This window comes from Crocodylus porosus, unplaced genomic scaffold (genome assembly GCF_001723895.1).
Source record: "Crocodylus porosus isolate Cpor-Errol unplaced genomic scaffold, CroPor_comp1, whole genome shotgun sequence".
NCBI lineage: Eukaryota > Metazoa > Chordata > Crocodylia > Crocodylidae > Crocodylus > Crocodylus porosus.
In genome coordinates, this window is record NW_017728886.1 from 180285553 (window position 1) to 180296459 (window position 10907).

At 39.6% G+C, this 10907-nt stretch overlaps 1 protein-coding gene across 2 annotated transcripts in view; it reads right to left on the minus strand.

Moving 5' to 3' along the window:
- Window positions 1–10907, minus strand: part of VAPA (VAMP associated protein A) — a 47146-nt gene that overhangs the window by 13089 nt on the left and 23150 nt on the right. For both annotated transcript variants that reach the window (XM_019545947.1, XM_019545956.1), the window contains exons 2-4: window positions 10533–10685; window positions 2772–2875; window positions 884–964 (exon numbers count right to left, since the gene is read on the minus strand). In XM_019545947.1, the coding sequence (XP_019401492.1) occupies window positions 884–964; window positions 2772–2875; window positions 10533–10685 (338 nt within the window). The remainder of the gene's footprint in view (window positions 1–883; window positions 965–2771; window positions 2876–10532; window positions 10686–10907) is intronic.

The window sequence follows — 10907 nt, forward strand, 5'->3', positions numbered from 1 at the left end:
CTTCCCCCAACACCTCCCCACACCCTCAGCCACATACCAACACTCTGCCCCACACGTGTCCCGCCAACTTCCTCCAGTCACCTACACCTGCGACCAGTGCCCCCATGTCTTTATCTACAACCCCCCAGCTCCCTGCAAGCCCCACTTACCTCACAGGCTGCAGGAACCAGCAGTGAGCCTGAGTTAAGCCCTGGGTAAGTGCATGCCTTAGGCCCTGCCCTTTCCCACTCTCCCTCCCGGGCAGGGTTGAGAGTTTCCTGCCCTTTCTGCAATCAGCTCTCACAGGTTGGAGCTCTGCCACCTGCATGGCTCTTTGCAAAAGAGGGAAATCCACAGGTATCTTTGCTAAAAGGGAAAATCCGTTTTTTCTCTGATCAAGTCAGGAAATCCATGGTTTTCTCCGTTTTTCCGTGAGAAACGGAAAACCTGGATCCCTGCTTATAACTAAAACAACATCAGCCATGTCACACAACTACAAAGGTATAGCATCCTAACCTGCCACACGTAAAACAGGGGAACAACAGTGGGCGGTGTCATGCTCCTGTAAGTGTTGTAAGAGATCCAAGAATCTCTTAACTGAAGAAAGCTTAATTTAAAATTACAAGTTAGAAATGAGTAATATTTAATGTTAATTAATAAAAACATATCACTGACTTAAGATTAGTTGCGTGCTAAATATAACCTTACTTTTTCCAAAGACATTGAGTGTATTTTTCAATAAATATTACATACATATAAATAATATTATTGCATATTAGTAAATATAAATTTGCTTATATTTTGAAAACAGAAAGATTCAATGTAAAATTGAAACTGCATTACAGGCCTTAAAAAAGAATTCAGTAATAACATCACCCTTATTTCTTACTTTCTTCTTACTTACCAGTTTATCATTTTCATTGGGCATTTCAAAGACGCATCTTAATTTCGAGTCCATTAGTTCATCAGGTTTTGCCTCTTTCCACTAAAACAAAAAATTTTTATGGTTACTTAACATGCAACATTCATCCAAACCAAGCACTTAAAACAGTTCTAAAATGATTTATCTCCAAAATACACATTTTTGAATACTGGCTTTATTCCAGCTACAGTCTCTAGATTTTAGTTTTCAAACAATTATTTGGTATTTGTTACTTATTACTATTTGAATAACAGAAGTTCAAGGTACGTAAAAGCTATGGACTGGAAATAAAAGAGAATAAGTGGAACATACTGCAGTGGAACTGCTCAATTTTTGAGCAAAAAGAACGAAAAGATGACTTTCTAAAATGGGTAGGGAACCAAAAAACTTTTACTGTACTTAGAAGTGCACTGATACATCAGTTGCATATTAGATCAGCACCAATAACAACAAAATTAACATTATCAGCAATCGGCTTTTTTTGGCTGATAACATCACCAATAAATGTTCCATGTATGCACGCAGCCACAGAATGCAACTCAGCCAAGAATGCAGCCCAGCAGCTTGGAGAGCAGCATCCAGCAGGTTAGTTGGGGGTGGGGGGGAAGGAGCATGGAGGCACATATCAAGGCCCTTAGGTAAGGGAAGGAGTGAGGAAGGGACAGGTGCTGCCCAGCCAGGGCAGCAAATGAGGTAGGGCAAGAACTGCAGGCAGCTTGTCTGGGGGGCGCAGGAGGCTCCCTGTTGCTGCACACACACCCCAAAGGAGGCATGTGCCCCCCCCCCCAACTAACTAATTATGAGCAATTCATAATGTTTATGAGCTGTTCATACTATTTTTGTAGGCCCAAATGACTCTGTGTTAAATTGTACAAACTGATAGTCCAGAATTTAGATTGTGGACTAGATATTTATGAAATCCTTAATAGCTACTAATACCAACTTTCATTCTGAATTTTTTTTTGGCAGATACCTAAAATTCACTCCTTATACCAGATGGTCTCTCTTCAGTTGAGCAGGCTGTTTGTTGTGGTGTACACTTTTAGTCAAATTGTTGCATCTTTTTCCCCTTTTATGTTACATTTCTTTCCTTTACAGAAGGAAGGAATCATCACAGTCTTCTGACCATTTCTTCCAATCACTTTTCCTGGGCTGGCCACTTTCCAACAATATTTTTTCCATTGTTATTCTTATATGCACAACCTCTACCTTTTCCCCCTCAGACACAATTCATCCTATTAAGCTACTAAATCTTTTCTTGGTCAGTCTTCTTTCATACCAATCCTATCTGGCAACAAACCATATAATATGTGCAACTCAACCTACAAATTTACTTCCTCTCCCAGAAAGAAATGTTTCTGCATAGTCTGTCTTCTTGAAAAAAAAATACATACCGCCCGTTCTCCCCTCAAGATGTTCTGATTTTACTGAAAACACATTCTGTGTGTTAGTTAACTCTCTGTGAATCAAATAACACCTCTGTCATTAAAACTTGCCATGGGCATGATGTTTTCATTTTCTCAGAGTTCCTTCAACCTTGACCTGTTTACAGTCTCCCTATTAAACACTTGTAAGGTTCAGTAAACCCAAGTTATAACAGTCAACTTATCCCATATGCCATTGGTATGCACACTTATTTCCTTATTCACTTAGCTTTCCCCTTCAAACAGAGCTTAAGTAGGTCAAAAGTACCAATGACATATTTGTGCATTTATGATTCAAAATCTTGTATCATTCACATAAGCCAGATTTGTTCAGTGGAAAAAAAAACCTAGGCTTTTCCAAGAGTAAGAGTTAATCATGAAACAGTTTGATTTCAATATATTACACAAAGAAACTTCTTGAAGAAAATAATATTCATTTTACTCACCACTGCCTCCATATCTGAAATGTTTGGTGGTGCAAAGATCGTCTGTACCATAAACTTGTGTTTACTCTTCTCATTGGGGTCATAATCAAAAGGCTGTAGCATTACTGTTCAAGAAATTAAGGATTAAGATTAATTCCTAGTTCTTTAAATGATAACTTTATTATGCAAGCATTCTAATCATTTTAGACAACTCAATTCTCATTTGTGTAGCCACTAATAAATCTATAACAGAAATGGAGTGTTGGAAGCGGGTTGGGAGGAATACGATGTGATAACAGCCATGAACTAGAAACAAATCTTAAAATTATTTAGGGCCTATATAATTAACAAACCGTCATTTGTATTAATTTGGTTTGGACTGAGGCTATACTGTGGTAATTTTTTTTAATCAGTTCCAAAAAATAGTTAAGTAAGTAAGTGTAGTTTACCACAATCCACTGCTTTCTTTCTGCAATGTAATCACCAGAACTATGATATATGACACAGGTTTGTCAAGTCAAATGTATACTACGCCTCAAGTAAATGTAAAGACACAGGACTGAAGAGAAGACGGTAGTGACAGCCAGGATCTATGACAAAGATTTTTCAGGTGGTGATAGCTGGGCCAGTTCCCATCGATCATTGATAGAATGACAGTATAATGGTGGGGAAGCACATACTTCAATTAGACCCACTCCTACAATGCTCTACTCCTATGCTCTACTCCCAGGCTCCAGGTCTGGACACCACTTCCTCCATGGTTCTGGCAGTACAATCTTCAGGCTCCCCCATGCCTGGGGGTGCGGCTAAGAGAGCCTCAGGGGCTCCTTGTAGCGCAGCGCAGCGCAGCGGGCAGGACCTACATGGTGCTATGTGCAGAGCACAGGGGTGCTGGGATAGTACAGTGGTGATGGGGGAGGACATATGAGGCCCACAACCACTCAGGAATTGGACAGTCCTGCTTTACCATGCTACTTATGCAGAGTCAAAATGCTCTAACTATATAAACAGAGCAGAATCAAATTCAGTAAAAAAGGGGGTAAAGCATAAGGTGCCTTTAAAAAAAAGTTTAATATGATACTAAAAAGACCTAACATGCCTCATTCAGAAATCACAATTATTGCAAGTCACCACTAGAGGGAAAAATCTCAAGTAGTCCAAGTGCTCTTACTTTTAGTATGTTTGGGTTAAGTGTAACTTTAATTTTCTGGGTTTATAATGCTCTGTTATGAGATACCTAATGGGATCATACCTACAATACAATTTGTTCAGGGACTGATATTTGAAAATTAACTCAAGTTTTAACATTTTTTTTCTGTCTACAAATATTCAAAGCTCCAGGTACTTCAAGCAGAGTTTCTACAGCTAATATTTTCGATTTGATGCAGTTTACAGTAGCTTGATTTAAAGGTTATGAATTAATCAAGTATGAACATACAATCGATACAGTAGCTCCTGCATTTTATTTTAAATTTACTCATGTAAAGACTTTCTGTTTTCAACACAATTTTTCCTTATCAGTATTCCATATGAAACAAGTTGCTGGGGAAAGCTGGAGCTTTGAGCACCAAAGTTTAGGCATGAATTACTAGGTGTCACTTTAGGTCACAGTTTAGATGGATATTTTTGCTAGACTCCTCAGTACTGATATAGTGTCAAAATTATATTTCCATTTTAGGTTTCAGAGTTAAATGAAGTTACCTTTTGAAAGAAGAAAATGGCAATTAATTTCTTTCAAAGTTATTACTTTAACTATTTACAAGATCAGTTAATCAAACAGCATCAATTACACATTAAATGTTTTCAAAGATCTTCAAAATTATGAAGAGTATATTATTTTAAATGAAAGGCTAGGTACTGAAGCAAAGTTCTACAACGAAGTACAAATTCTACTACAAATACCTCACTCCCCGCCACATATCTGCAGAAAGGGTTTCCAGTACCTCAATTAAAGTAGGTTATCATCACCAAAAACAGCATACATTAAACTTATTTGGTAAAGGTACCCTTTTTAAAGTAGAGATTTGAGTAGCCAATTCTCAGTTATTGAAGGGAGAACATTTCCAGTTCATGTCTTTTTATAACTTGTTTCCTTTCATTAAATTTAAAAAAACCACTTCAGATTACTATAATTTTGCCAATACAGATCTTTTATAACTAAACATCATCAACATGTCTCCTATATAAATGAAAACCTAGAATACAAACCTAAAACTTAAAAGCAAAAGTGAAAGTAATTCTAGGAAAAAAATTATATTGCAACTGCACAACATCTTATACAATACTACCAACTGTGCAAGTATTTGTTCCCCCCAACCTCCCTCATTTTACAGTGGTGAAAAAGCTACTGGAGCCATCTTGTGGTTTAGCTAGGAAAATGCATCTGTAATACTGTAGGCTAGATCCCTACCAGGTTTCATCTAAAATATAAAATGCATGTGGATCAACTTTGTCCTATAAAAGAACCAATTTTCCACATATACCGAAGTGCACAGCTAGAAGTTGTCTATTTACATTTAGGAAGAGGCAAATTCTTTAGGCTAGGACTGCCTTACATAATTTATAAATACACGCATCCAAGTAAAATTTAAAAAACTAACCTAATCCTAATATGCATTATTTCCTGGAAAAGAGCGCCTCCTGTGTTACAATCTCAATCATGCACCTATTTCTCTGACTAGCTACGTCACCTAGTATCTAATTAAAGGGGAAAATTATGTGCTTTTCACAAAAGAAAACTTTAGCACATATGGAAGTTTTAACTTCTGTTTCTAATTTCTTGATGACTAAAAAAGGGGGAGTGTGTTTCTACCTTAAAAGTGTTAAGTACATCTTCACCTTGTTCTGGAAGACTACAGCATAACAAAAAGCTAACAGAATCTGAAAAGCAAAGGAAACTGAACTGGAGCAGGAAAGGAACATTGATTCAACTTGTTTAAAAATATTTATTTTTAAATAAGCTAATGAAAACAAACATCCTGAAAAACACAAAGCTCTCTTCAACCTTTAATGACCAAACCTGTCCCTCCAACAGAGGGGTGGGACAGCTGGAGGGGAAGATAACTACTCCTCAAAGAAGTCCTCCAAAAAAAAAGTTAAAAATAAAGAGAATATTTAATCCCCCCCAATCCCATCATACACTTTTAGGAGAAAAGTTGTAAAATAAATTAATTCTCCATCTCTGCCTTTACTAGCAACATCTTTCTTCATTCTTCCTCTCTCTGAAATCTGTACTTACACAGGTCTCTCAGAGGCAAACACTGGTAGACTGTTACACTACTCGTATTAATGATAGGTATGAATCTCTGTAAATCACACCAGAAGTGCCCACCATGACTTCTTTAATGCTTTCATTTCACTGCTTGCCCTCTCCCACCCCAGATTAGCGGAGAGGCCCTGCAAGGTGGGCCATATGCCACTGATTGCCAGGAAAGCAAAAAACCTCGCCATATTTAAAACAGCAGCAAATGGCCAAGCTGATAGAGCTCCTCCACCAATCACGGCAGGGGAGAACAAGTGGCAAAATGAAAACATTAAAGAAGCCACTAAACAGGGTGTTTCCAGCATGATTTACAGAGACCCCTAATGAAAGCCATTCAAAGTGCTGCGTATTAAAAAAAAATTTTGGAAGGTGATAGCTTGATATCTGCACATTGCTTTTTATTATAACATAAATAATACAAAGACTTCTAGACTGCTCTGGTCCACGTATTCCATAAAATGAAGCAGAAAAATGATACTGCAATATTTGATACGTGTTATTTCCAGAGTAATTTTAAATGAATTAACTGCTGCTTTAAGATACAGTGGTGCTGGGACTGCTCTGCAAGTGGAGGATAGGGTGGATCATGCAGTACTCTGATTCACATTGGATGGGGGAACAGAACGTGTGCATTTCTACTATCAGTGCATTTCCCCATATGCCGGCAGAAACTTTAACTGCCTATTTAGAAGTTATAAAAGGTTCTTTTGTCACTCAATGACAAAAATCTGATCTAACTGCCTTTAAATTCAGAGTCAACGGGCTCTTTGGATCATGTTAATTTTAATATGCCTTGGAAAAATACTTTAATGGAATCTGGTTATCAAATCATTTTTGCAAGAAAACTATAGAAGTGGTTGAGAAATATTCTATGTTCTCTTATGTCACCAAAAACAGGAACTGTTGTAAAACATGACTTAGTACCCATATGCTACCTTTAAAAAATAGCTTGATTCAAAAGTTAATATGGCACTGGATTAAAAGACAGACAAACATCTCAAAGCAGTTTTGAACAGGGGGCTGGTTATCAATAAAGGTGCAATGATAAAGATTTTCTTTGCTGATACAGATAGCCTATTATTCACCAGGAATCTTGGCCAATATCAATCCAATAACCACCAATTTACAGGAGCACAGCTGGGCAGCATGAAGAGCAGCTCACTGCAAGTAAATCTGTGGAGGGGACAGGGTGTGGGGGGGGGTAGATTGAAGCCACCATGGTGAGGGGGGGAGTGGGGCGGGGGCACAGGCATGAGGTGCTACCCAGCCAGGGCAGTGAATGGGACCCCAGAGCCAGGAGCAGGACAGAGCCGCAGGCAGCTCATCCAGGTGATCAGCATCTGAGCACTTAAAAATGGCAGCAGGGGCATTTGAACTAAAACTTGTCGAAGGAGCTTTAGTTCAAGCACCACCACCATTTTTAAGCACAGGGATGTTTTTAGGAATAGAGCTGAGTGGGGTGATGGAGGAACCAGGCTGCCTGCTGTGGGCTCGGGGCTCTCTGCTGCTCTGTTTCCTTTGCCCTGGGAGCTACATGCTGGCCATGGGTCCCCTACCCACCCAGCACTGGGAAGCACATCTTACCATCCCCACTGCTGCCCTGCTGGCAGGGTGCACGCAGCCAGTGCAGGGTCCCCAGGGCAAACGCAGCAGAGAGCCCCAAGCCCACAGCAGGCAGTCTACTTCCAGCCTCCACACAAATGGGGGGGCACATGCCCCCCATGGCGGGTGTGCACAGCAGTGAGGAACCGCTGCCCTCCCTACCCTTCCCACACCCCCTGGATGAATTGCCACAGCTCCATCCTGCTCCCTGCTATAGCCCAACATCCCATTCACTACCCTAGTTGGGCAGTACCCCAGCCCCACTCCCTCCCTCACCATGAGGGCCTTGATCTGCCCTCTCCCCACAGATTTACCTGCAGAGCTCTGCTGTCCACACCACCTGGCTGCATTCCTGGTCACATGCATGCTGTGACTGTGCACATGGACATGGAGTCTAAAAGCCCCGGCCAGAAAGCATGTTATATTTATCGGTGACATTATCAGCTACACCAACCAAAAAAAAGCCTATGGCCAATAATGTTAATTTTCCTTTTATCGGTGCTGATCCAACATAGCACCGATATATTGGTGCACCTCTAGTTATCAATCAATAAATTCTTGCAATGATTTATCCAAGAACAAGGGAAAACTACAAGGATAAGTTGCAGCCTGGGAAAGAATCCTTCCAGCAAGTGACTGAAGGAACTCAATCTATTTATGTCCAAGAAGCACATACGACATCCTGATCAAAATCTAAAACTGCTTACCAAGAAAGACATCCAATACTATAGGATTATAATCTAATAAAGAAACAATGACATACAGTAAGTAAAGCTGAAGTCCACAAAATTGAAACTGAAAATTAAGTAAAATTTTGTATCTAATAAAAGTGTCTCTGTGTACAACAAAAAAGGCCATGAACTGCTGTTCAACTTCCATGGGATATATGGAAGTGTTACATAACACATCACGTTAAATAAGAGAAGCCAGCACATGCCACACTCCGTGACCATTTGCTCACCACTTTTCTTATGCTTCCCATAACTCTTCATCAGTTCCTATACTTCATTACAGGAGAAGTGTGCATAGGGGCTCTGGCTATTCTATTGCCACCTATACTGCTAAGTTGTGGGGACCCCAGGAAGACCTAGTTATAAGCATAACTGGATCTGTATTATCAAAGGTGGACCTCCTCTCCACCACCACCATTGTATCATAAACCCCACCTTTTGGGGGCTGCCAGAAATGAGTAAGGAGAGAAAGGCTGCGAGTAAGGAGAGAAACTGGGGCAACAGAGGTGGTCAGAGAGAGTCAGCCACGTTCCCTCTCATACCCACCCCATCATGGTTCGTTCAGGAATTTCCTTAAAACCACGTGGCATGCTTAGACTCGAAAAGTAATGAGCCATGGGGACATTTACTGAATCAGAAGAGAAACCAGCCCAGTCCTCTCAGCCCAGGGGTGGGAAAAAGCAGCCCGGGGGCCAAAAATGACCCACCAGGCCATTCCATCTGGCCTGTGGGGCCCCTAAAAAAATTTAGAAAAATTAATATTTACCTGCCCCTGGCTGCCTATCATGCAGCCCTTCATGGCTTGCCAAACCTCAGTAAGTGGCCCTCCACCCAAAATAACTGCCCACCCTCATCTCAGCCTCTCTGTGGTTCCCAGACTAGAGTCCTGCTTTTTTTTACTGCTGTTGCTGCTGAAGACACCATGGATCCAGTCTCTATTTTCATTACTCTGGAATACTGCCAAAAATCTGATGACAACACAAGGGACAGAAGGAAAGGATAATTTTTCTAAGTATTTATGTCAGCCAAAGCGGAGTAGAATTCCACAGGACAAAAAAGCATTTGTTTGGTTCCTTTTGTGGAATTTCAAAAACGCTGTGAACAATGGAGGTATAAATTCTTTCAACATATTTGTGCACAAAATTGTTTTATAATGAAGTGTTAGGTATTTTGAGGCCTGGTCTACACTGCAAAGATTTTCTGGAACAATTATGTAAGGTAGGGGTGTGCCACAACTATGCTGGCAAAGCCTGTGCTGCAGAAAAGGCTTCTGTTAGCTTACTTTACATCATCAAGGAAGTGGTATAGCAACACCAGCAGAAAAAAACCCTTCTGCTGGCATACAGTACCCTTCACTAAAGCATTCTACTTCAATTTAAGCAGTCACAGAGGTACTGTAATCCAGAGGAGTTCTACATATAGGGGTCAGTACCAGTGCCACCTGGAATAATCTGGAAAGGCAATTGTTTAACAGTTTGATTTAATGACCAAATTAATTATATGGTTTTCTTAATTTAAATAAGGTAGTGCACTATGATCCAACCAAGTGTTCTCTAAACATCTGAACTACTTTTTCAAATACTATTGAGACTGTGTCTAATGTCAAAACATACCACTATAAATTACATCATAACCAAAATGAGATCTCTAACTTCAAGGAACATTATAAAATGTAATACACCAGTATCAAGCAAGAGCATCATTAATGCTGCTCTGATCCTTTCCAACCTCCTCTTCCTGTTTCTGTATGGGCAGCATACTTAAAGGTTAGGACAGGATATGATACGGTAAGTCACATTTCTTTCACTACCTTTCGTCTTTTCTTTCCCCCTTTCCTATCACAACACAACTCTTCTTTGAACCTGACCTTATTTAAATCAGTCATCTATACAGAAAACCTTCTATGAATGACAGTTAATAGGCTCAAGTCAGAAATACAGGAAGCTGGCTCTTAAATTTCAGTAAACAGGATTTTCATATATTAGCTTTTAACAAAAATTAGTGGGGAGCAGGTACACGGATGACTGCAGAAAAGAATTTCAATATTCTCATGATCAATGATACTGTTAAAAAAGCATAGATTATGACACTTAAAAAAAATCAAAGATTACATTATGTAACAGCTATTGTATAGCCTGATTTTTGTTGGTCTAGAATTACATCAAAAACAAACAAATCTGCTTTTACCTGAAACAGTTACAGATGTTCCTGGGTCTATAATGCCACTGTTTGGCCGCACACAGTATCGGCGAGGTGCTGTAGTCTTCACTTTGAAACACACTTTTCTATCTGATGGATTTCGTAGTTTAAGATTTGTAGTGACTACATCTGTGAAGGGACCTGCAAGTTTTCAACAAAAAAAAAGAGTAAGTGTTTCTAGGAGAAATACTTGGGTATGCAGTACTGAGAACCTAACTATTTGATGGAAAAGATAACCATTTGAAAGCATTAATTACAATGACTGTAACAATACAGATATTCTTTGTTAAATGCCTTGAGCACTTTATTACATTAACGCAACGATTGATGCATATCACCATAGCACAATACAGGAATCAGGAT